We start from the raw sequence: 27,340 nt of genomic DNA on the forward strand, positions 1-27,340 counted from the left end.
AATTTCCTGGATTATCTCGACACCCTTTCTTGAACAACGAACAACATTTGCGACCCTCCGGTACTTCTCCCGTCCCTATTCATGACGCAAAGATTATCGCAGGAGGCTCGGCATCTCCTCCCTCGCTTCCCACGGTAGCTTGGGGTACATCTCATCCGGTACCTGTGACTTATCTGAATTTAATACCTTTCAAAAGCTTCAGCACATCCTTTCTTAATATCAAGCGTTTCAGTCCGCTGTAAGTCACCCCTAAAAAATGCTAACGTCTTCTTCCCTGGCGAATACTGAAACAAAGCATTCATTAAATACCTCCTCCGACTCCATGCACACGTTTCCACTATCGCACCTGATCGATCCTATTCTTACACAACTCATCCTATTGCTCTTCGCATACTTGTACAATACCTTGGTGTTCTCTTTAATTCTGCTCACCAAGGCCTTCTCATGGCCCCTTCTGGCTCTCCTAATTCCATTCTTACGCTCCTTCCTAGCAAACTTGTAATTTTCTAGAGCTCTATCAGTACCTAGTTTCTTGACTCTTTCGTAAGCTTTTCTTCTTTTCTACATACTTTGTACACCATGGTTTTCAACTCTACCATCCTTTTTCCACCTCAGTGGAACATACCTATGCAGAACTCCATGCAAATGTTCCCTGAACATTTACCACATTTCTGCCGTGCATTTCCCTGAGGACATCCACTCCCAGTTCCCAAGCCTGAAATCGCTTTCAAAGAAGTCATTTGATAAATACTACACTAGAAAGCGTGGCAAACAGTTTGCAAGATGACGTATTCCAAAAGAGACGACCTGCGAATGAATGGATTAAACATTTAATGTGATGTTAGTTGAAAGATATACATTATTCTGATCAAATAGAGGAAACACACAAATGCCCAGAGAGAAAGAGAAATAATCAGGTGCAATAGCAATAGATTCGGCTAGAGGGCGTGTTGTAGGAATCCACACAAAGTGCTCCTGGGTAGACCGGCTGCTACACGGTGACCTTGAAGCCATTCGGTGTGCCTAGCTGCTGCTGGTATCATGTACCGCGTGCATCGGAGTGGCACGGCCATGGCCGCGCTGTGGAGGGTGGCTGCGCCCACGTTGAGGTAGGGGAGTGCGGAATGGGGAGCCGATCGCACCGATCTGGGAAAAGTTCTGCGAGAAGGTTAACGAGTGGGGAGTTTTAACTGGGCGCTTCTGTGTTAAAAATCTTGTCTCTCAGGATCTGCATTGACGACAAGGCTTCAGTGTTCGGGCGCAAATAACTCTTGGGGCAGAATTGTAAAATTAATTAAAATATGTAATTGTTTAACCACAAGCTAATAGTGTATTTTATAACATTTTAGTTTTTTTATTGTATGTGTAATAATTCGTACACGCCATTTTCGACGACATTGAACCATCTGTTAATTCACTCTCTTACATGGCCAGTGCACCTAATGCTTCTTTAAACAACGCGCTCGTGAGGCGTGTGACAGACGACAGTCAGGCCCCGGCCATTATTGTTGTCAGCCAGTATTTCAAGTTCATGACTTCTGTAGTTGTGGGAAGCGCGTTAACATCGGAGCAGCAGTGCATCTTCTAGCTGGTTCTATCAACGCCAATGTCTGTGTTGTCGTAATTAACTTTGCCACACCTTTGTGTAAACCAATCCCTTGCGGAAAATATTAGCCCGGGTTTTATTTGGAGAACTGGTTCCTGAATTCCACTTAGTGGCGTGTGCAAATGAGTGTTTTGACTTGACACCAAAATTAATCCGGGTGTGATTTACTGCCTATTTGTTCTGGCTCAACTGCTTCCCTCCCCCATGAAATTGGTTGTCTGGACCTACCCCCGATACAATTTTGCATGAAGAACTTTTATTTTCTTCCAGATATCACACCAATAATTTATGACCTCGTCAGTTGAGGGCTGCTACCAATGTTGGATTACGTAAGAGGTTAGATTTCTAGAAGTGCAAATATCTTTGGATGTTATAGGGCAAGGGGAGATTGCAGATGTAGACAGGGTAGAAACATAGAATGATTTGGAAACAAGATGAGAATTCTAATATTGAATTATTAACTGTGTGCCCATGTAGGTCACCAAAGTTCAAAGTAAATTTATTATTAAAGTACAGGTATGTCACCATACTATCCTGACATTCATTTTCTTGTGGGCATGCACAGTTGACCAAAGAAACATAATAGAGTCAGTGAAAAACCATACACAACAAAGACAAACAACCAATGTGCAAAAGACAAACTGTAGAAATGGGAAAACTATGATAATAATAATAATAAATATCGAGAATATGAGTTGTAGAGTCTTTGAAAGTAAGTCCATAGGTTATAGAATCAGTTCAGTGTTGAGGTGAGCGAAGTTTGAGTAAAGTTATCCTCTCAAGAGCCTTATGGTTGAGGGGTAATAACTGTTCCTGAACTTGGTGAGGGACGTGAAGCTCCTCTACCAATGTCAAAAAGGGGCTATGAACTGGCAGAAGAGTTTTCAATAACTTTGTGGATACAGTGTAGGAAGTTGACCAGTTAATCAGCTCACATCATTAGAGTGTTTAAGCAGAAGATGTGCTAAGATGGACATGAAATCAGGTGATGGTACTGAGGCAGAAATAAATTGTCAATATTGTGGAGGATAAATGGTTCACAACTAACCTCAGGATTAGACATCAAAACTACAAACTCTGTTTCAGATAATTGTTGAGGAATGGAATGCAACTGGACGTTAAGTGACATTCATAAAAATTGCTGGTGAACGCAGCAGGCCAGGCAGCATCTCTAGGAAGAGGTACAGTCGACGTTTCAGGCCAAGACCCTTGGTCAGGACTGACTGTACCTCTTCCTAGAGATGCTGCCTGGCCTGCTGTGTTCACCAGCAACTTTTATGTGTGTTGCTTGAATTTCCAGCATCTGCAGAATTCCTGTTGTTAAGTGACATTGATAGCTTTGATTTTCCTAAAGTTCATTTGGAAGAAACCCTGCTAATCTATTTCTGGATTTTTGACAGCAGCTCAATGAATGCTGGGAAAAAAATACTGGTCAGGCAATATCTGTGGCAATGACCTGCATCAGCTCATTGGATTCTCAACCCAAAATGTCAACTGTTCCTTTCCCTCTATAATGATGCCCAAGTTTGTCCAACAATTTGTTTTTATGCTCCAGATTCCAGCACTTACTGACTTCTGTGTCTCGAGCCTGACAATTTAGTATGTGAAGTAAAATTCGAGTGGTCACACTCGTGACTTGCCTACAATACAACTTGAACAATGTTTGAGATGGTTCTTTCTTCATTTCTAAGTGATTCTATCTCTCATCCCTTTTTGTGTTGCACTTTGGCCTTGTTCAGAAGGAAATTTTTTTCAGATTTTCGCCAAGAATGCTGTGCTCTGCCTGTCCGTCATTATCCCTTATTTCATTATTAATTCTCTTTTAAATGTATCTCTGTCTGACATTACCATGCTTCTGACCAAAAAAATTGAGAAGACCATTGTTATTAGCTTAGCTATTCATCACTCACTTGATTTCTAATGTTGTAAGCTGTTCTGCCCAGAATCAGGTTTCATATCCCATGTGCCAGCTTTCACAAAACCCCATATTGATGTTTTCTCTACCGTCTGCATATACATATCTTTCTTCATAATCGGGTTGCTTTAATGATCTCACCAGGTGACTTGAAGTCACTTTTCTGCCATACTGAGTAGATGTACATAATTCCAATTAGACCCATGGACTTGCACATTATAAAAACTTATTGTACTCTATTTCCATGTCATGTCAACAGCATTTCTTTGGGGGGGATGAATTATACTTCACAAAAATCCAACAGTCTGTCAGGCATTGGCTGAAGGGAATCTGATATCCTGCAGCTGCAGTAGTTGCTCAAGTCAGCTTCATGACAATCATGTTAATGAATTCCCAACGGAGGGAAAAAGGGAAAGAATTTCAAGAACTTTTCAAAATTAAATATTGCTAAATTATATTTGGAATATACATGTAATTAAAGTGGAAAATGTAATTTCCTTTTCTGATATTTCATTATTTTTTTAAGGCCAGCTTACTTGTGAAGCAGTAACTATGGCTTAAGGTGCTGTTTTTAAAACTCACTTGGACATCATGTAAATAATATTTTCAGATTATTTTATAGTGTGGCTTGTTCATAACTTTATGTCAATCCTCAGATACAGGGTGATTATGTTGGTGGAAGCTGTTTGGGAAATTTTGGTGGATCACTGACCCAAACTTTGAATTCAGCTTTAAGCTATCCATGAATGAAATTCCAGTTATTGTTGTCATTTTCACAAAATAATCTCCTGTCATTATTTCCTCAAAATCTAGAGCAGCATCTTGCTTCTTCGGATTACTCATGTCCATTCTAATGGTGTTGGTTCTGAGGTTACTGTGAGGGTAATGTGAGAACTTCAAACACTTCCACACAAGGCAAGATGTGCCTAATGAGATGAGTGGTTTGTGAATGGTTCACACCTTCCTCTGTTTATATTGGATTTCTCTGTGTTCTTAACATTTGCCCGTGAGATTCTCACCACTTCACCACTTTGAGTGGTCCTAGGCAAGATATTCCCAGATGCTAAAGTTGGGATGCTACTTTTTTTTCAAGGAATCTTTTAGACCATCCTTGAATATCTATACAAATTCAGAATCAAAGTACATATAAATCACCAAATACTACCCTGAGATTTATTTTCTTGTGGGCAGTAAATACAAAGAAACACAATAGAATCAATGAAAATCTGCACGCAACAAGATAGACAAACAACCAACGTGCAAAAGACATCAAACTGAAAATACAAAATTAAAAAGAAAGAAGCAAAATAATAATAAAATAAGCAATAAATATTGAGAACATGAGACGAAGAGTCTTTGAAAGTGAATCCATAGATTGTGGGAATAGTTCAGCTTTGGGATGAGTGAAGGTGAGTCAACTTATCCCCTCTGGTTGAGGGGTAATGACTGTTCCTGAACCTGGTGGTGTGCATCTTGAGGCTTCTGTACCTCCTTCCTGATGGCAACAGCAAAAGAGAGCGTGGCTTGGATGGTCGACATCCTTGATGATGGATGCTGCTTTCCTGCGACAGCATGCTGTGTAGATGTGCTCAATGGTGGGGAGGGCTTTCCATGTGGTGGCTTGGGCTGTATCCACTACTCTTTGTACTTTTTGAAATAGAAAGATACCTTCTACAAGAGGATCTCGGTATTGATGCAGAATAGTTTGTAATGCAAATTAAGACAGTAATGGTTGTCAAACTCAGGGTAAAGGGATACACTTTATCCTCTGGTATCCGACGTCTCCGAAAGCCTGTGTTTCTCATATGTTAAGTAATTTGTTTTGTCATTGGAATGAAATGGCTTTGATTCTGGGATCCACAGTGAACTTGATTCTAATTTAGGACAATTTTGTGGATCCCTGTATAAATACTGCATCATTGTAGGTGTTAGTTTTCAGATGTGGACAAAGCCAACCCTATATATGATGTAAATCCCCCTATTTTTAAAAGAAAAGTGTATGTAGTTTTCTGTATTTTGTCCTCAAACAACTTCATGTAAGAAAAGATTTCATTTACTTGCTGTTTATTCATTTGTGTAAAACTGCTGTTATGATTGGCAATGTAATGTGTAAATCAATTTTAAAGTACTTCAGGTAACTTGAGAATGAGATATGGTGCCATATAATTCCATTTCTATTCTTTCCTGGTCATTCAATTTATCTACTCGTACCACATTCTTTGAAGGCAATCAATCCTGTCATTTTGCAACTTCCAGTTTTTTTAATGTTTTAAACAATATGTCTGGTCCTGGAGGTGTTCAAAATGGCAAGAAACCAGTCTGAATGTTGCAACTGGGCTTTCTTTGTACGTAGTATAATCAGCCAAATAGGTATCAGCCTGTGTATCTTTAAATTCTACAATCTTCTAATTCCACGGAAGTAACAGTGTGGAATTAAGTGAAAATAATATAGCACGTTCAGACTAGGAGGGGATATGCTTCTAGATAAATACCCAAATGTTACTAATAAATTGAATCATTAGCTCAGCAAAAGTGGTATCTTGTTACCTGTCTCCTCATTGAATTGCATTGAACAGCATGGCATTGACGTAATATATTGATACAAGCTAAACTCACCGCAGAAGTTTAAATTTTCTCCCCTTCAATCTGATGAGATGTAATTTTTAGTTGCTATTTATTGGTCTCTTTTGTATTAAAAATGAACCGCTGCATATAAAGTATAATTCTCTCAGGTTTTAGTGGTTATTAGAGACTTAAATATAACAATTTCTAAATTGTTATTGTTTTTTGCTTTTTCAATCTTTTCTCTTCCCCTCACGGTCAAATATTTCGTTCCTTCACCTTTATTTTTCTTTTGACTTAACTTAGCATTGAATTCAGCCATTGTCATTTCTGCAGTATTTCCTGTTAACTTTGCAAACAGTCAGTCTGATTGGTTAACGGGAAGTTTGCTTTCTTTGTCTCACCACAGTATTAAAGCTGATATTTTTAGCAGTATGTCCTTCAAATCATTTAAAAGCCTAAACTTGCAGTGGTGTGTACAAGTAATGACAGCCTCTTTTAGAATGCTCAGCCATGGCAAATTGTGGCTACATAACTACATCTACTGCAATGGTAGAGTTTTATGTGACTGCATGGGGAAGATGGTTGATTTAGGGCTTTCTTTGCTAATTGAAATTAATACAATAGTCCATTTATAAATGAACAAGCATTAACTTTCTTCTTTTGTTCTGTGTTGAGTCTCAAGTTTATGTTCTTTTCATCTGAATAACTTGAATCCATGTCCTTTCATTGACTAAAATGTTATAAGAAACTGCTTTATGTTTTTAGTATAATGATTTATATTTTGCCTATTATATCCTGTTTCAGGAGAGTTCCGCCAACAACTTGCACCCCAACTATTCGATTGCTTGCAAGCCAATCAGGGGCGGTGAGTAGTTCAATATGAAGAAAGGTTGAGGGTTCCCAGGTGAAATAGATCAATGTTATAAAGAACATAGAACATTACAGCACAGCACTGGCCCTTTAGCCCAAGATGTGCAGACTCTTAACCTACTCTAAGATCAATCTAACCCTTCCTTCCTACATAGCCTTTCAGTTGATTTCTATCACGCATATCTAAGAGTTCCTTAAATGTTTCTAAGAATCTGCCTCTATTACCACCTCTGGCAGCTCACGCCAGACACCCACCACTCTTTATGTAAAAAAACTTACCTCTGACGTCCCCACCCATACTTTCCTCCAATCGCATTAAAATAATGCCCCTTCATATTAACCATTTCCACCCTGGAAAAAAGTGCTGGCTGCCCATTCGATCTTTGCCTCTTATCATCTTTACACCTCTGTCAAGTCACTTCTCATCCTCTGTTTCTGAAACATAAAGTTTATCACTTTTTGTGAAACTGGTTACAGAAATCCTTGTGTTAAAATGGAAAATACTGAGCAAACAGTACATTGATGATGTAGTTTCAGTGTCAGTGTTGCAATAGAGCAATGAGTAATGGATAAGAGCAGCACATGTCGTGGGATTTGAAGCGCGGTTGTCTGGGAAACGTACACAATGGAAAATTACATTTGTGGCATGTCATATTACTGTTTGATCAAACAATCCCAGGAGGTTTCAAGAAAGAAATTCAGGGTAAAATTGTTCTCTCAAATTCCAGGGCACATCGATTTATGAATCCTTCTCTTTTTAGAGAAGTGACTTGATGTAAAATAAGACAAAAAAAATGGGATGTTCATGTCAGGCACCAAGAACTTAATACTGCAAAGCCTAAAGGAGAATGTACCTGTAATGAGTGGAGTGAAATTAAAAAAGATATTACATAAGGCATGAAAACATATTGCAATTGAAATCAAAGAAAATCCAGAAATGTTTTATGAATGTGTAATTAGTAATAAGATAATTAAGAAAGTTTAGGGCCGATGAGAGACCAAAAATGTGACCACAGTAAAAGTGTAGGATGTGTTTAAGGTTGTTCATAAACATCTTTACAAAGAAGGGTGTTTCGTGCTGATGTTGCAGTTAAGGAGGAAAAGTGTGATATATTGGATGGGGTAAAGATGAAAGACAAGAAATTATTATGGGACATAGGATCTTTGAGAGTCGATAGGTTCTCAGGACCAAACAAAGCATATTCCAGTTTATCAAGGAAAGTAAGTGAGTAGATTTCAGAGGTTCTGACCAGCAATTTTTAATCCTCATTTGGTACTGAAATGGTGTCAAAGGATTGGAGGGTGCCTAATATTTCACTGTTTTAAAATTGGTCGTGGGCAAATCATTGGATCTAATCTTGAGGGAAGTTGTAAACTTTTATTGACAAAAACAACATTTAGTCAAAGACAGTTAGCATTGGTTTGTTAAGGTAATGACTGAGTCTAATTAATTTGTTTGAATTTTCTAAGGATGTAATAAGGAGGCTCAAAAGGGAAATGTGGTTGATATATTCTGTGTTGTTTTAGTAAGGTTTCTGACAAGACCCCAGTGGCAGGCTGGTCAAAAAAAAACAAGTAAAAACGTATGGGATCTGAGGAATAGTGGCAAATAGTGGCAGGTGGATGCTTTCCTGGTGTCATGGATTCTTGATTACCTGACTGGCAGACCACAGTACGTGTGCTTGCAACACTGTGTGTCCAACAGAGTGATCAGCAGCACTGGGGCTCCACAGGGGACTGTCTTGTCTCCCTTTCTCTTCACCATTTACAGCTCGGACTTCAACTACTGCACAGAGTCTTGTCATCTTCAGAAGTTTTCTGATGACTCTGCCATAGTTGGATGCATCAGCAAGGGAGATGAGGCTGAGTACAGGGCTACGGTAGGAAACTTTGTCACATGATGTGAGCAGAATTATCTGCAGCTTAATGTGAAAAAGACTAAGGAGCTGGTGGTAGACCTGAGGAGAGCTAAGGTACCGGTGACCCCTGTTTCCATCCAGGGGGTCAGTGTGGACATGGTGGAGGATTACAAATACCTGGGGATACGAATTGACAATAAACTGGATTGGTCAAAGAACACTGAGGCTGTCTACAAGAAGGGTCAGAGCCGTCTCTATTTCCTGAGGAGACTGAGGTCCTTTAACATCTGCCGGACGATGCTGAGGATGTTCTACGAGTCTGTGGTGGCCAGGGACAGCAGGCTGAGGGTAGCAGACACCAACAGAATCAACAAACTCATTCGTAAGGCCAGTGATGTTGTGGGGATGGAACTGGACTCTCTGACGGTGGTGTTTGAAAGGAGGATGCTGTCCAAGTTGTATGCCATCTTGGACAATGTCTCCCATCCACTACGTAATGTACTGGGTGGGCACAGGAGTACAGTCAGCCAGAGACTCATTCAATAGTTCAGCACAGACAGAGTGCCATCGGAAGTCATTCCTGCCTATGGACATCAAACTTTACAACTCTTCCCTTGGAGGGTCAGACACCGTGAGCCAATAGGCTGGTCCTGGACTTATTTCCTGGCATAATTTACATATTACTATTTAATTATTTATGGTTTTATTACTATTTAATTATTTATGGTGCAACTGTAACGAAAACCAATTTTCCTCGGGATCAATAAAGTATGACTATGACTAAATTGGATCCAAAATTAGTTGTTCAGTAATAAGTTATGTAATAAGATTTATGGATGAAGGGTTTTTATGTGACTGGAGGGCTGTAATGTGCATTTATTTTTCATTTTAACGACAGAGGAATGGTATTAGAATATTGGAGAACTAATTTTGCACTGTGCTTTAAAAATAGATGGGGGATATTCTGATTAAATTAACTTCAGTATTAGAAAACTGGTATGAATTCTGAGGGAAGTTGTAAACATTTTTAACACCCTGGGAAAGGTTTCACTGCTAATGTAATGGTCTTTCTGTAAAAGCACTGCTAACGTAATGGTCTTTCTGTAGCAGTAGTGTTTGGGTTATGGCTAGAGATAATGGGAGCTTTGGAATGTGCGCCATCCAATGAAGGGAGAGTCTTTTCTTGTGTGCCTGAGACTGAGGTCATCTGGGTCTTTTGTTTGGCGGAAGATGGGGAGAGAAGATGCCTGAAAGGAGAGGCCGTAGACACCAGAAAGAAGTGGACTTGCAGTGGGGCCGAGCTCCAACTTGTGCATGTTAGACTGTTTCATTAAAATGGGCCCTTTTCTTTTTGTTTTATTTTAGTAACCCTTTAGTCAAATTATGAATTATGAAGCTAAATCATTTAATTGCATATGATGTACTGTTTGTTATTTCATGGTACTGATTTGAAACAGGGTAACACATCATGCAGCATCCACCCAAACAGGAGGTGAGCACAGGAATTGTCTTCCCTAGACTTAGGCAGCCAGCAAACCCTGAGGGTTACAATTGTGGAGATATTGTTCAGGGTTGATTTCATTGGAGGCTGTGTGATTGCCCTGAGCATTGAACCAGTGTTGTGTGTTTAAAGTCTGTGCTGATCTATTGTCCGGTAAAGCGATTTCAATACGTGGGTATGGATGCTGCCAAGGTGGAGCAGTGGTGTGCATCCACGGGGTTACCAGTAACGAATGCGTGTGTGTTGAGTGGGTTAGATATTCATACTCCTGATGAATTGTTAATTCAACTTTTAAGTACTGTTAAAGCTGTAGGCAAAGTGTGGGGCAGAGATTTGTTAAAATGGCAGGCACAGACTTTGTTTTAGTTTCGACTAGCACTGACGTAACAGCAGTGCAACTGCCTGGTACGATTGGGGCCCCAGGAGAGGGGGTGCCGTGGACTGTCCATACTTTCCGGGAGGAGGGGAGTGTAGAAGAGCAGGCCGAATCATGCCGAGTCTCCCGTGGTTGGGGACGGAGACTTCAAAGACAGGGTTCTCTCATTTCTGCGTAGCGAGGGGAAGGAATGTTCTGATTTGGAGTGTCCAATGAGTCCCCATCCCCCAGTGGAGAGTGAGAACTCTGAGTTAGTATTGGCCCTTACCTCTCTGGCGAATGAATGGAAAAATGCCCAGGTTCGAAGACCTAGCTATGGAAGGAAGCCCACCCCCGAGGGGGAAGAGGAGTATGAGATGTGGGCGAAGCATACCTGTCAGTGGTTAGATGAGTGGCAGTGCTGTGATGACGTAAAGTGACTGCGATGGGTTGAAAGTTTGAGAGGCCGGCTGCCGACGTAGTGAGAGCTGTAAAGGCACAGAACCCCCTTGCCACTTCTGCGGCCTACCTGCGAGCACTAGAGAAGGGGCTTGGTGCAAAGCTAAGCCCAGTGGAGCTCATGACGGGGTTTCAGTACGCGTGTCAGGAGAAGGGGGAGAAAGATTCTGCCTGCCTCTTTCAGCTGGAGAGGCAGCTAAATTGCTTGCGGCGCAGAGGCTGAGGTGGATCAGTTAAGGATGGGCCAAATAGTGAAAGGCGCCCAGTCCCAGAACCTGATCGCTTGGGGCCTCTGACTGCGTCATAAGATCCCCACCCCCTTTTGTTGAGCTGATCAGAGAAGTACGAGAGGAGGAGAATGCGTCGGAGGCGTGGGAGGCCTCCTTCATCAGTGTACGGTCCTCAGTAGTGGTCCCCTGCGTTGAAGTGGCCGCAGATAGCCTGCCCCGGGGAGTGGTAAGGGTTGTGGCAGAGTTGAGAACTGAGATGTCCAGGTTGTTATCAGTGGGTGTGACCCCCCCCCCCCCATATGATGGAGCTGCTAGGGAGGCGGATTCTCTAAGGCAGAGGTGGCCAACCTTTAACATTCCATGCGTCACTTTTTTCACACACGAGTTCTATATTAACATATTTTTACAGGAATTGTGGGGGTACAGTTGTATGGCGCCTCTGAACTCGTGCATGAAAAAATTGACGCATGGAACGTAAAAGGTTGGCCACCCCTGCTCTAGGGGGACAAACACTGCGGAGGGCTGCTAGCAGCCAGTGTCCCGCGAGAAGGGGAGCGGCGGGTATTGTCTGTTATAACTGTGGTGAAGAGGGACACTTCAGGCGGGAGTGTGACGACGGGAAACCCCTTGGAGAGTGAGCCCCTGGATACCTAGGCAGAGAGAGTCATTGGGAAGACTTAAAAGAGACCCAGTGAGGGGATGGCCTGGCGTACTGGGGGGAACACATTCCCAGCAAAATACCAAGGACCACCCTAAAGCAAAAAAACCATATTCCTGAAGGCTTACTGGGGCCAAGCTCCAGTGTATCACTACAGGTATACAGGTAGGGTATTTATATTGTGTGTCTTGTTTTACAGTGTTTGGCATCCGGCTTAATGGTGCATTACCGCTGGGTATTTATGTTAGAGCCGTACTTGACATGGGTCACTTTGCCGCAGGTCACTTCGCTATACCATTCATTTTACAACCAGTATTTGACGCATTTACAGTTAACACCATTTAGTGCACTAGAGATCGAGAGATTTGGGGTCTTAGTGTGAGTGATTATTCATACGATGGTTATTTGTCAGTGAAGCTGGAGTTTTCAGAGGCTGCGGCTGAGGCCCTTGATACATTAACACTAGTTTATCCGGACCCCATTGAAAAGGGCAGCGTTTCAATTCTTGTGCGGACCAACACCTCTATTGTAAGGAGGCTCATGGGAGCCTGCAAGGAGAAAGCTGCCGAGAGCTTTCTGAGAACATTGCCCATTCACCCGGTGTTTCGAGCTGCTTTTGAGGAAGTGCGTGGCTGCACTGGGCCAGATACCGAGTTTAGACAAGGGACTGTGTGGTTCACCCAGTCCAAGCAAATCGTCTGAGTGGTGCAAAGTGGTTCAGTGTGCTGGATTTGAGGAGTGAATATTACCAGAACGCCATGAGTGAGGCTGACAAAGAGAAGATGGTATTTACATATCCACTGGGATTCTTCCAGTTCGAAAGGATGCCCCGGGGCATATCGGGAGCCCCTGCAACCGTCCAGCGTGTCAGGGAGAAAACGGTGGGGATTATGAACATACTTGAGGTATTGGTGTATCTGGATGACCTCATAGTGTTTGGGTCCACCTTGGAGGAACATGAAGCGAGGCTACTGAAGGTGCTGGGCTGCCTGAAAGCTGACGGGTTAAAACTTTCCCTAGACAGGTGCCAGTTCTGCAATTCGTCTGTCAGTTATCTTGGGCGTATAGTCTCATGGATAGAGTAGATATGATCCCTCTAAGATAGAGGTGGTGACCAAGGCCCAAGACAGTGAGTGCTTTGTTCCTTGGGTTCTGTGGTTACTGTCGGAGGTTCGTGAAGGGCTACGGGAAAATGAGCCACCCTTTAAATCAGTTTCTGTGTGGCTACCCTCGCTTGGGGAAGAGAGGAAGGAGGACAAAAGGAGAGGAGGTTAAAGAGTATCTTAGCCCGTCGGAACCCTTTGGACCGAGGTGGGATGCAAAATGTGAGGAGGCCTTTCAGTCGCTGAAGGAGCTGCTGACCAAGGCGCCGGTGCTGGCTTTTGTGGACCCCAAATTGTCGTATGTACCGCACGCAGATGCCAGCTGAGAGAGTTTAGGGGGCATCCTGTATCAGGATCAGGGCACTGGATTGAGACCTGTTGCGTTTGTCAGCCGGAGTCTGTCGATTCCTGAGAAAAATTATCTCTCACACAAGTTGGAGTTTCTGGCATTGAAATGGGCTGTGGTGGATATGTTGAGTGACTATCTCTATGGTGCCAAGTTTGAGGTGAAGACGGACAACAATCCCCTAACTTATATTCTGACTTCGGCAAAATTGGATGCCACAGGCCATCGGTGGTTGGTGACGATGTCTGCCTATGATTTCAGCCTGAAGTACTGGCTGGGAAGCAGGAACATTGATGCTGATGCTTTGTCTTGATGTGCGCATGAAGGCTGGACAGGGACAAGGATCAGGAGAACGTTCCTGCCCCGGCAGTAAAAGCCATAAGCAAGTTTACCATCACGGTGAAGACAGATGGAAGGCAAGGGCAGGATCAATTGGGAGCTTCTGGTGACGCCATTCCACAAGTGTACTGTAACCTGACTGCTCTGAAGACAAATTAGTTACTGGAATTGAGTTCCAGGGAAGCGGCAGCTGCTCAGCGAGATGACCCGGGCACTGGTACCATTTAGTCGGCGGTTGAAAAGGAAGACATGGCCCAAGCGGAGAAGACAAAACACGCCGCAGTTTCTCCATTACTGAGAGAACGGCCCAGGTTGGAGTTGAGGAACCAGATCCTATACCAGGTCACATCACGCCCGGACCGACCTTGGTATTCCCAGCTGTTCTTACCTGAGAAGTATTGGAAGATTGTGTTGAAGTCACTTCATGATGATTCTGGACATTTGGGGTTGAAAAGATTGCTCAAAGATCAGTTTTACTGGCCGCAAATGAAGGCAGAGGTCAAAGGATACTGCAAGTCGTGCATTCGATGCATATGGAGGAAGATGCTGCCTATGAGGACAACTCTGTTGTCTCACTTGCAGAGTGCGGGGCCCCTTGACCTGGTGTGTATGGATTTCCTGTCAATAGAGCTAGATGCCAGCAACATGGCAAATGTCTTAGTCATCACAGATCACTACACCAGATATGCACAGGCTTTCCCTACCAAGGACCAGAGGGCGTCCACAGTGGCCAAAGTGTTATGGGAGAAGTATTTCATTTATTATAGCCTCCCTGGGTGGATACATAGTGATCAGGGACGGGATTTTGAGGGTGAGTTACTGAGCATGCTCAGAGTCGAGAAGTCGAGGACTACTTATCATCCGCAGGGTGATCCCCAGCCAGAGAGGTTTAATTGGACCTTGCTAGACATGCTCGGAACCTTGGACATCAGCAAGAAGAACAAGTGGAGTCAACAAATTGGACATCTGGTCCACTGCTACAACTGTACACGAAATGAAGCTACCGGGTACTCGCCATATTATCTGATGTTTGGGTGCGAGGCGAGGTTGCCCATCGACCTTTGTTTTGGGACTGACGAGGAAGACCTATCACCGAAGATTTATCTGAAGTATATCTCTGATATGAGTAGGGAGCTGAAAAGGGCTTATGAATTAGCTGAGGTCGCGGCTACTGAGCAGAATCAAGGAATTAAGAGGAGGTATGATCAAAAGGTTAAGTTCTCCGAACTCATGCTGGGAGACCAAGTCCTCATAAGGAATTTTGGGGCTACCTGGGAAGCGTAAGTTGGCTGACCGCTGGGCGGCTACGCCCTGTGTGGTGGAGAGTCAGATGCCAAACTTACCAGTTTTCCTGGGTGAAACCAGAGGATGGGAATGGGCCTGTCAAGATTCTCCATCGGAACCACCTGCTGCCTCTGGGACAAGAGGTATGGGTTGATCCAGAGCCCAACCTGGAGCCTATAACCCTAACTCTAACCCTGCGGCGACACGGGGTGACTGAAGGACCAACAGCAGGAGAGATTAGACCGGCCCTCACCTCTGAATGGGACACTGAGTCGGAGGGTGAGGAAATGGGGGTGTGGTACATGCTGCTATCTCCCAACTAATTGAACTCAGTACTTCATCCTTTGCTTTTTCTATTATCTATTAATAATTTTAGACATAAATGCAATGGACAGGATATAGAAGTTTGTAGTCAATTGACTACTTGATTAATTTTTGAATAATGAGGAGCAGAGCTTTAAGTTGCAAGAAGATCTGATACTGTGGTCGGTTAAGGAAGTGGGCTTTAATCCAGGGAAGTGTAAGCTGATACATTTAGAGAAATGGAACAAAGGGAAAAATGCAATAAATTGGATGATAATGAGTTGTGCATTGAAATGGAGGGTCCTTGGAATATCTGTCTGGGGATTCTTATTTGTAGCAGAACAAGTCAGTAGAGTGAGTTGTGTTACATCCCTTTGATTTTCCAGTGTATCCCCAAGCATGGAGAATATACTATAACTGAATGCAGTGCCGGTCAGAGGACAGCTTGAATTGGGCATTTGGTAGCAGAGAGAGATGACTGGTTTAAAAAAATCCTGTCTCTATTCCACTCTGAATCTCCAACTCCCAACCTTAAACGTAAGTCCTCTAGTCAAAGATGCTTCTGCTAAGAGATAGATTTCTCATTCTATGCCTTATCTACAGCCCTTATAATGTTATATACCTCAACTTTCTCTGCTCCAAGGAAAACAAATTCCATCTCTGAAATGCCTAATGAGTTTCCCTCTGAGATATTTCCTTTTCACTGATAATTTGTTCTGAGATTCCACTACTTCCAACTCTGATTTTTCTTACTACAATGTCCTTCTGTATAGTGAATTCATTTAAACCCTCACTAATGAGGTCTTGCCCCATATTGCCCTATTGTTCATCCAGATGACTCACAGCCACCTCAAAAGCAGTTCTTGACAGTTTTGCCTGTGACACCTCCATTACATGACTGAATAAAAGCAAATGCACAGCAACCATTATATCTGCCAACTAGCTAATAAAAGCATTCTCTCAGCAAGGAACACTTTGAGGTCCATATTTGATTATATTTGCCTTGTAGTTGCAATAATTTTATTTTTGTTATTTAAAGCAGAATGAAGGTAAAAGTGTTGTCATCACCGGGTGTGACACTGGATTTGGATTTTCACTGGCCCAGCACCTGCACAAAAAAGGATTCAGAATCTTTGCCGGGTGCCTATTAAAGGTACAGATGATATTGCTTCTTAATTGTGCAGGTTTCAGAAACTAATTTCAAATTAAAAGGAATTTTTTTGGTTTAAAAGTTGTTATTTAAAAACAATTGATTTTGAATAGGAAAAGTAATCTCTTACGTTGTATTAATCATCACCAAAATAATTAAATACACTTATAATGTGATGAAAATGCTAATTTGATCCATGCTTGAGATACCAACTTGCAAGCATGTAAATGCAGACATTGGAAAGGACAGCTTGGTTGTGAAATGTTCAGTTGCATAATCTTCAATTCACATGTTAAACAGCGCTGGAAGGAAACCAACACTCATTGACTCTAACTCTCAGAGGATTCAACACATTCTACACAGAGAATGAAGGTTGAGTAAAATATTTGCAACCAATAGAATTTCTTCGGGGATATGATCAACAGGTCTGCAAAATAATTCATATTTTTGTTAAGATTTTGCAATCCAGATCTGCTTTCAGAATACTCCATAAGAATAAACTTGATTGAACTGCCAAAGTCACAATAAATATTTAATCAACTAGCTGCTTAAGATACAAGTTGGAAATAACTGTGCACATTTAACAGGACTGCCCAGTCCTAATACCCATATTTACAGAATTTTAAATCGCTAGTTTAGGCTTGGGTCAAAAATGTATTTTGGTTAAACTTTTTCAGTTACACTTGGTAATATTTGGCCGGAGTGGATTTTTGTCTTGTCAGTCCAACATGAATACCCGCATCTCGCTATTGTGCTAAAAGCAATGTGAGCATCAAGAGCCTAACCTGAGACAAATCTTGAATGCCGGTGGTGCATATTAAGATCCATGAATATAGAAAGCTCAGTGACTGTGCTGAAGGTGAATTAATTGCTAACTTGCTCACAAACTGCACTGACAGTGACTTCCTGCTTTCAGGATAAAGGTGGGGAAGGATCTAAGAAGCTGGAGGATATGAAGAGTGATCGGATGGTTGTGATTCAGTTAGATGTTTGCAAAGATGAGGACGTGGAGAAAGCAGTAGAATTTGTGAAAGAACATTCAATGGATTCGGAAAAAGGTTGGTTAGTTTTAATGAATTCTCAATAAAGATTGGAATGTACACATTATTAAAATAAAAAGGATGAAATAACATTTTTTAAAATATCTGTTATAGTTAGTTTATTCAATCCACTTCTATTAGATTAAGCAGGATGGAGATCTGCACTAAACGTTCATTATGGTGCAGACTGATGCTTAAAAGTCTCCGCTTTTATTTAAAATATTGCACTCTCCGGTATAATTTACAGAAAAATTTGCAAGATAAATTCCTTAAGTTCCCGTTAATTTAACTTGATTCCCAGATGAGAAGGTGAGGAGAAGGTTATTGTGTTTATGCAGCATTTTATGCAAGTCTAGTAATTGAATGGAACTGTGTTTATTGCGGAGCAGTGAATTACTGGTATTTTGTATTTGTGATTCAAGTTGATGACAGTGTGCTCTTGTTTTCCGGAGAATATTTCTACTGTCTGATTACAATGTACTGTTAGTTTCGAGTATCAAAACTGCCGAATGTGGTAAAATTATACCATTGAGTGGAAAGAGAAACCTGACCGAATGATTTGCGTTTCAGTGATAGGAGTGACATCACAAGAAATAGAAAAAGCATGTGTTTTGCAAGATGGAAACATAGGAGTATATTGCTCTGTTAAGATATATGTATTATAATTAGTCATGTTTTTCAAATATATCTCACACTTGGGCTGTTTCAACACAATTCTTTGATTAGGTCTCTGGGGACTGATTAATAATGCTGGCATCTCAACTTTTGGTGAAGTAGAGTTCACCACCATGAAAACATATAAGGAGGTTGCAGAAGTTAACTTGTGGGGGACAATCCGAGTGACCAAGGGTTTCCTTCCATATATTCGCAGAGCAAAAGGTAAGTGAGCTTGAGTAGTATGTGTATCTTGTTTATAATGCACATTGATATTCAATAACCCAATTGGACTTGACATTACACAACTCAGAAGCTTTATAAATTTAATGGGGCTAAATTTTCATCTTTTCATCAGGCATGTGGTGGGCAAGGGAAGCTGGTCTGCCTGTCCACAAACATTGGTAAATGACTTGATCTACATTTCTATTTGGATTTTTTCATAATAAAATTGGCAATAGTTCTTATGTGTTTCATTGCAAGCTCCGAAACTGATTTTAAATTATAGTAGGAAATCCAGCAAAGTTCTTGCTTCTCAAAGTGCTTCTTTATTATGTTCTTGTTAGAAATGTCCGTTTTCTCTATTTCCAATATCAGCCTAACTGAAATATAAATTCCTGTCATATTTCCTTTGCCTTTTGTTTTAACTGCCTACCTTCCAATCCATCAGATTTTTTATCAAATCGAAGAATGTCTGGATTATCAAATCCCAATTTATCCAGTATTTCTTGAGGAACTCTTTTTAAAACCCTAGATGGTTGGTCTTCAGTCCAGCAGATTTGTAAGCTTTTCATCTACAAATTTCTCATGTTCTTTTCTTTTAATAACATTTTCCTTAAACTTCACTCATTAATTGGAACCTTTGTTTCAGGCAGAGACAAGTTATAAATTTAATATTTCTGCCATTTAACAGTATTACTTCCTTTTTTAACTTATCTTGAACATCTGGGGGATAGTGATCATGACATTAGAATGTTTAGGTTAGCAACAGAAAAGAAAGAGGAGTAATATTAACTAGAAGAAGACCAGTGGGATGAGAGCAGGTCTACCCTGGTAAATGAAACCAAAAGCTGACAAATCTATAAGAAAATAATGGAGTTCCCTTAAGGAGGATGGTTCTGGTAGAGTTGGGGCATATTCCCAAAAAAAAGGATAAATCATATTCAGAGTTCCCTGGATGCTGAAAATGATACAGAGTATGGTAAAGTTAAAGAAGTTGTAATGACAGTGAGAAGCAGGCTGACTACAAAATAATGGAGCAAAGGTAGAAAGTAAAATAAGAAAATAAGTGAAAAGCATAGATAAATGAGAATCAAAAAATGTTCAATGGGCATATTAAGAGTAAAAGATGATAGTGAACAACTGGGGCCCATTAAGGGTGAAAATGGGAACGTGCCCATGAATACTGAAGATATGTTAATCATTAAACAAGTGCTTTCATCTGTCATCAGGAAAGAAGGTGCTTTGATGGAATTTTCTTCCTCAAAGGTTCATTTATTATAAAAGTATACAACTCTGAAATTCTTATTCTCCAGATAGCCACGGTAACAAGAAAAAGGATGGCAGCACAATCACCAACCCCCAAAACCCGTCCTCTCCACACAAAAAGAAACAAGAATAGAACAGGCACTTTGACTTCCAAATCTCCCCCCTCCCAACACACACAAAAAACAAAAAAGATTGGGGAAAGTGCACAGAATATTTTAAAACATTAAGACGGAAAATAAGTCTATAGTCCCAGTCCATATCCAAAATGCAGAAAACCTAGGTAACAATCTCCGGGCACAGCAACAGCCTCTCCCCTCTCCTAGCGATCAAAAGGCAATCTGTCCTCTCGTAAAGCAGTGTAATCCCCCCCCCCCCACGATCCAAAGGCAATCTTCCCCTCTCCAATAGCAGAGCAATACCCCCCCCACGATCCAAAGGCAGTCTCCCCTCTCCAATAGCAGAGCAATCCCCCCCCCCGTGATCCAAAGGCAATCTCCCCTCTCCAATAGCAGAGCAATCCTCCCGCGCCGTGATCCAAAGGCAATCTCCCCTCTCCAATAGCAGAGCAATCCTCCCGCGCCGTGATCCAAAGGCAATCTCCCCTCTCCAATAGCAGAGCAATCCTCCCGCGCCGTGATCCAAAGGCAATCTCCCCTCTCCAATAGCAGAGCAATCCTCCCGCGCCATGATCCAAAGGCAATCTCCCCTCTCCAATAGCAGAGCAATCCCACCATGATCAAAAGGCAGTCTGCCCTCTACAATAGCATAATGATCCCCCTGCTATCCAAAGGCAATCTCCCCCCCCCAATAGCAGAGCGATTCCTCCGCAATCAAAAGGTAGTTTGCCCTCTCCGATAGCAGACCGAAACCCCCCCCCCCCCCGCCGCGATCAAAAGGCAGGTAGCAGGTGTTCACCTTCCGTATTCGCCTCGATGTTTCGATCACCCTCGTCGCTTTCATTGGTGAACAATGGAACAATTCCTACGCTTGAGCTTATTTTTGTTTTCTCTATGATTCTTTGAAGTTCTCTCGAACCATGAAACTATTGGATTGGGCTGAGGACGATTTGATTCAGTGGACATCCATCCAAGATGGATGCCCTTTGCCAGTCTACCTTGCATGTTATTCCTGACCAGAAGTAGCCAGTTAACTGTTGTCTGAAATGGCCTAAAAAGCCATGCGATCCAGGGGCAGATTTTCATGTGGCAATCACTTCATTCATGTTGAAAATCCAGCCCGAAACATCGACTGTACTCTTTTTTTTAAATGTGGTATGCTGTTTTCAGGCTTAATAAAACAAAGGGTTTTCTTATGAGAGGGCAAGTTAGGAGAAGGATATAGAGAGATGTGCAAAAATTCTTCATCAATTTACTGACATGAGCTTATTTTCCATGAGTTCATAAATGAAATAAAAAATTGAATTGCATCCAATCACAATTTGGAGATGGTAGTTTTACATTCATAATTAGTTATGTGTTGCATTGATAAGAAAAAAATCTGTTGACAATACTTCGATATTAATTCCAAATATAGATACAGCACACTTGTACTGTTTTAATCTTGTCAATCTTCCTTTGCTGTCTATTCCCTCCAATCTTGCAAAAGGAAAGCATGAAATCTTTACTGAAAGATCTTGACAACACATTAACTTCTGACTGATAATAGATTGAAATGCACCTCAATGAACAAATGGCGTATTTTCTTCAGAACAGAAGCTATCCTTGTTGCTGTGTGATGTTGTCTTCATTAATACATAAATTATTTCAAAATCACCTTGGGATCTCACAGAGTCAAAACATTACAGCAGAGAAACAGGCCTTTCGGCCTCTGTAGTCTGTGCCAAACCATAAATCTGCCTCATCCCATCCACCTGCACCCAGGCCATTTCCCTTCATACATATCTCATCCATGTACCTATTCAAATTTCTCTTAAATGTTGAAACTGACTTGCATTGTCAACTCATTTCACACACTCAGCCTCGTCAGAGTGAAGAAGTTTCCCTCTCATATTCCCCTTAAACATTTCACCTTTCACCCTTGACCTCTAGTTGTAGTCTCACTCAACCTAGTGAAAAAAGCCTGCTTGCATTTACTCTATATATACCCCTCGTAATTTTCTGTGCTCCCATCAGATCTCCCCTCAATCTTCTATGCTGAAGGGAATAATGTCCTCTCTTTTTCAACCCTTTCCAAAAGCTCAGATCCTTGAGTACCGGCAACAGCCTTGTAAATTTTCTCTGCACTCTTTCAATCTTATTTACATCTTTCTTGTAAGTAGCTGGCCAAAACTGCACACAATACTCTAAATACGGCCTCACCCACGTCTTATGTAATTTCAACGTCTTACACAATTTCATCATCTTACAGAGATTTTTGGGGAAGTTACTAGGAAAGCTGATGAAAGCAAGACGGTAGATGTTGCCTATATGGATTTTGGCAAGGCCTTTGACAAGGTCCTGCATAGGAGGTTGGTCAAGAAGGGTCAGTCACCCAGCATTCAAGGTGAAGTAGTATATTGGATTAGACATTGGCTTTGCGGAAGAAGCCAGAGAGTGGTGGTAGATGATTGCCTTCCCGACTGGAGACCTGTGACTAATGTTGTGCTGCAGGGATCAGTGCTGGGTCCATTGTTGATTGTTATCTACATCAGCAATCTGGATGATAATGTGGTAAACTGGATCAGCAAATATACGGATGAGACCAAGACTGGTGGTGCAGTGGACAGTGAGGAAGGTCATCATGGCTTGCAGCAGGATCTACCAGCTAGAAAAATGAGCTGAATAGTGACAGATAAAATTAATGCAGACAAGTGTGAGGTGTCGCACTGTGGGAGGATCAACTCAGGTAAGTCTTGTATGGTGTGTGGTAGGGCATTGAGGAGTGTGGTAGAACAGAGGGATCTGGGAGTACAGATCCATAATTCCTTGAAGTTGTTGTAACAGGTAGATAGGGTCTTAAAACATTAATCTATGAAGGCCAATATGCCAAAAAGCTTTCTTGAAGTACTCCATAAGTTTGGTTAGACACGACCTACCACACCCAAAGCTATGTTGACTATCCCTAATCAGTCCCTGTATCCAAATACTTATATATCCAGTTCCTTAGAATACCTACCAATAACTTTCCCCCTACTGATTTCAGACTCACCAGCCTATAATCTCCTGGCTTAATGTTAGAACTTCCTTAAACAAAAAACAACATTAGCTGTCCTCCAATCTTCCAGCACTGGCGAAGGATGTTTTTAATATCTGTGCTCATGATATTATCTCATTTCGCAATGCGGCCAGCAAACTAACACAAAACGTGCACATCCTGCAGTTTCAGCAGATGCCAAGTACACTGTCAAATACATTGAATCCCCACAGGTTAAAACCTAAATCATCTTTGGAAAACTAGCTTTAACCAATTCATTCATTTGAACTATTGGGCAGATCTGTCATCAAATAGAAGTTTAAAAAAATTATTATATTATGGAAAACCAAAGAAGAATACAAGATGTGTTGACAAAACAATATTGGAATGTGGCTTTGCAAGTTACTTTGTCAGTACTTTGAACTTATCTATGTGCCTCCCAGTCTAGTTCACTTTATCATGTTGTTTCGTTATCTGTTGGAATCTGCATCAGAAACAGAATCAGATTTATTATCATTTGCATATGTTATCGTAGCAGTACAATGCAATACAGAATATATACTTTAAATTATATCAAGAAATATGAAATATTTCTTAATATAATTTAAAGTATATATTCTGTATTGCATTCTACTGCTACGATTAAGAAATATGAAATATTTCTTAAAAATTCAAATCAAATTAGCAGTGCAAAAAGAGAGCCAAAGTAGTAAAAGAGTCTTCATTGGTTCATTGTCTGTTCAGTAATCTGATAGTGGAGGGAAATAAGCAGTTTCTAAAATGTTGAGTGTGTGTCTTGAAGCTCTTGTACCTCCTCTCTGATGGTAGAAATGAGAAGAGGGCATGTCCTGGGTAGTGGGGTCCTTAATGATGGGTGTCGCCTTTTTGAGGCATCACTGTTTAAAGGTGTCCTTGATGGTGGGGAAGCTGTTGCCAATGATTGAGATGGCTGAGGTTACATCCCTCTGCAGCTCTCCCCATTCCTGTGCAATGACCTCGGCATACCAAATGCTGCTGTAACCATTTAGAATGGTACATCTGTAGAAATTGCAAGTCTTTGATGACAAATCAAATTTGAAATAATCAGACATTACTTCTTTCCCAGATTCCATTGATTTAGCTCACATTGCTGAGGTAAGGAGATAGAATGAGGTAAAATAACTGGAGTTTGACAGAAATTCCCCATTTTGTCCTTTTCAAGGCCAGATTGGCCTGAAAATAGAGTTGAGTGTTTTATAGCACATCCTATTGGGAACAATGGCAAAAATAGAATTAAATGCAGTACACAACGAGTCACACCAGACGATGAATTTGCCTATTAAATATATTTCTTTATTAATCACAATTAGTACAACTCAAAAATTGACTATAAAGAACTGAAGAATCTGCATTAACTATTTAATTAGACAACTCTTTTAGTTAGCTTCACATCTTCCAAAACCCGTTAATCCTACTCAGATATTACCTGCTCTAGCTGAACCTAGCCAGGGATTTTTGCGGTGAGTTCTCCAAATCAGAGACTTGCATCACCCACTGAGATCGTGTGCAATTCTTTGTCTACAGAATTAATGCTGCCAGTCGTCCAATGAGGCACCTTTCTTTACACTTCTTTGTAAACTTTCTGGACATTGCTTTGAGTTTACAGTCAATTTTATGGATATAAGTCAACTACTTTTCCATTCACTGTATAACTTGTTTCTTTGACACTTCCAAATTCCTGCTTATTTCCATAACCAGCTGGCCTGCAATTATCATAGTTCAGAGTTGTGGAATTTACAAGAGTGTCATTGGTGCACAGTATTTCAATATTGTTTTTCTCGGTATCAGGGACAGTAGGGGAAAGTGTTCACAGCACTGTAAAGTTGTGCAAGTTGGAAAATTACTGCAGCTGCGTTCCCACACTGACACTAACCTGATGCCAAATATCAGCAAGACCACATTTCACTTTGTCTCTTCAGCTACCTTCATTATTTTTAATTCTTCTACTGAACTCTTTCTTTTCTCCTCAACTGTCTACAAAAGCAAGAAGTTAAACTTCCCAAAAAGTAGCAGGTACCTTTATGGATTTTAGTTTTTGTTTAATAGGTAAACTGACCTTTCGACTCGAAAACTTTTACATTTTTAACAACATGAATCATTGCTTAAACATTCCACGTGGTGCTAACTCGAAATGTGGTCACGAATGAATGATGTATGAGGGTTATACTTGTGTATAAAAAATACAACATTTGAATCTCTAATTTATTCTCATTTAAAGGTCGTGTGGTTAACATCACAAGTATGCTGGGACGAATGGCCAATCCATCACGCTCTCCTTATTGCGTCACTAAATTTGGAGTGGAAGCATTCTCGGACTGCTTGCGCTATGAAATGCATCACTGGGGGGTTAAAGTTAGTGTTGTTGAGCCTGGTAACTTCATTGCTGCCACCAATCTATACAGTCCTGAACGTGTCAAAATGATCTTAGAAACTATGTGGAACGAACTGCCAGACATTGTCCGTAAAGATTATGGGAAGGCCTACTTTGATGAACAGGGTGATAAAATGAAATCTTATCTTGAGGGCGGTTCCATCGACCTATCGATAGTTATTAACAATGTCACTCATGCGTTGACATCTGCATCCCCCTACACCCGCTACCATCCAATGGATTACTACTGGTGGCTGAGGATGCAGATTATGACACACTTTCCTGCAGCTATATCTGACCGGATATACATTCATTGAAATAATTGTCAATTTGTTGCCTGCTATTTTTTTAATAGGCTTTGTACCTTCTTGCTCATGAAAGTAATAATTAAAATGGTTGGCATAGTGTTTTAATATAACAGTTACACAGTTGAATATGAGAAGAATTCAATACTTTATTAATTCTTTTCAGTAATTTCCATAACTTGAATTACTTGGATTTATACGGGAAGCATTACAGCAGCACATATGGAACTAAGTTTGCAAACTTACTGCATGGTGATACAGAGGGGATATTATAATTCTAGCTTTCTGTAATATTAGATTCCTGAATTGTAATGTAAGGATATTACAGTTGCTGACTTGGCTCCTAAAATAACATCTTGCTAAACTACTGGAGAGTTTTTAAATCATTTCATAGGATATGGATGTGGTTTGTGAGATGAGCTTTCATTGCCTGACCTCCAGCACAACTGGAAATCTTCAGCGCATCTTTAACAGGCATGGATAGTCCCAGTGTTTTTGCAATCAAGCAAGTACTTTCCAAAGTGCAATAACAATTGTAATGCAAGCAGTCAGGTTACAACGAGTAATTTTCTTTTGCATTGTTAATTGACGATCAGATATTGGTTAGAACACCAAAGATAACTCTCCTATTTTTTTGGAGTTGTTCTATTAGCAGGGAAATGGGGGCCTTGATTTAACATTAAATCCACTAATGGAACGTTCCCTCAAAACTGTATTGATGTGCCAACCCTTATGCCCAAGTCTTCATAATGGTGTTTGAACTCAAAATCTTGTTATTACAGAGGGTACATTCCTTCTACTGAAGGTGCTCCAGTGTTAGTGGATAGCACGTTTCTGAATGTTTCAATGAAGGAATGAGTAATTTCCAAATCAGGATGGTGTGTGACTTAGAAGTGCACATATTTCAACATAAGTGCTGCCCCTGTCCTTGAAAACAGTGCATTTGCAAAATGTTTCTAAGAAGCCTTTGCACCTTCTCAGGTCTTCATCCCTTAAGCTCATGTGAAATGTTGATGAAATGCACTATTAACTCTAGTTCAATAAATAGTCAGGGAATATGAAGGACATTTTGAGCCATACCTTGAGCATTTCTTTATGTTCTCATGAAAGCTGTTACCTCTGGTGCCTCTTCTGTGGAGCTGTTCATCATTTGCCAGCCAAGACCTGAACTTCGCATTTGATGAAAACGCAGTTACAGAAGCAGCTTAGTTTGACTGTAAACTATTTTAGTCATCTACCTTTCCCAAACTTGCACCCTGTGTTTGTCTTTGGAAATATAGGCACTTTTTTTTTGCATTAAAGAACACATCCTGCACAGTTTTCGTATGATTTTGTATATTTATATCTGTCCAGCTTCCTGAAAAGACCAAGCATTAAATAAAACTTTAACAGGAATCCTTAGACAATAAAGTACTCTGCTTTTTTTTCATAGATAACTAATCCCCTTTTCTAAATGCAGCAAAAATTGTAAGTTACTTTGACATTGGTGTGCATTTTTGTGGGGCCTTTAAAGGTAATTCAGCAAAATTGCCTCACATTTAATGAATTTTAAATGGTGATGGGAGTAGGCAGTTTAAATGGTTTGGCATGAACTAGATGGGCCAAAGGGCCTGTTTCAGTGCTGTACTTCTCTGTGACCGTATAATTTCTAGCATTCCTTTATTTATTGTAAAGAAGTTCAAAATTGTGTTCAAGAATATTTTTGGCAAATTATGTTTAAGACTCCAAATGAAATGTTATATACCCAATAAAATTGCATTGAAAAGAA

General features: G+C 40.9%; 1 protein-coding gene across 2 annotated transcripts; it reads left to right on the forward strand.

The window, feature by feature from the left end:
* The first annotated feature begins 983 nt into the window (after window positions 1–983).
* Window positions 984–27,340, forward strand: LOC140196246 (D-beta-hydroxybutyrate dehydrogenase, mitochondrial-like). 2 transcript variants are annotated; one of them, XM_072255106.1, is made up of 6 exons: window positions 984–1,109; window positions 6,891–6,951; window positions 16,433–16,546; window positions 17,460–17,601; window positions 18,310–18,462; window positions 25,115–27,340. In XM_072255106.1, exons 1-6 carry the CDS (start codon window positions 1,042–1,044, stop codon window positions 25,582–25,584), a joined length of 1,008 nt encoding a protein of 335 aa, XP_072111207.1. In that variant the 5' UTR covers window positions 984–1,041; the 3' UTR covers window positions 25,585–27,340. The 2 variants fall into 2 exon arrangements, with proteins under 2 accessions (XP_072111207.1, XP_072111208.1); XM_072255107.1 differs by having other exon boundaries at window positions 16,436–16,546.

Source organism: Mobula birostris, chromosome 4 (genome assembly GCF_030028105.1).
Source record: "Mobula birostris isolate sMobBir1 chromosome 4, sMobBir1.hap1, whole genome shotgun sequence".
NCBI classification, from domain to species: Eukaryota; Metazoa; Chordata; class Chondrichthyes; order Myliobatiformes; family Myliobatidae; genus Mobula; species Mobula birostris.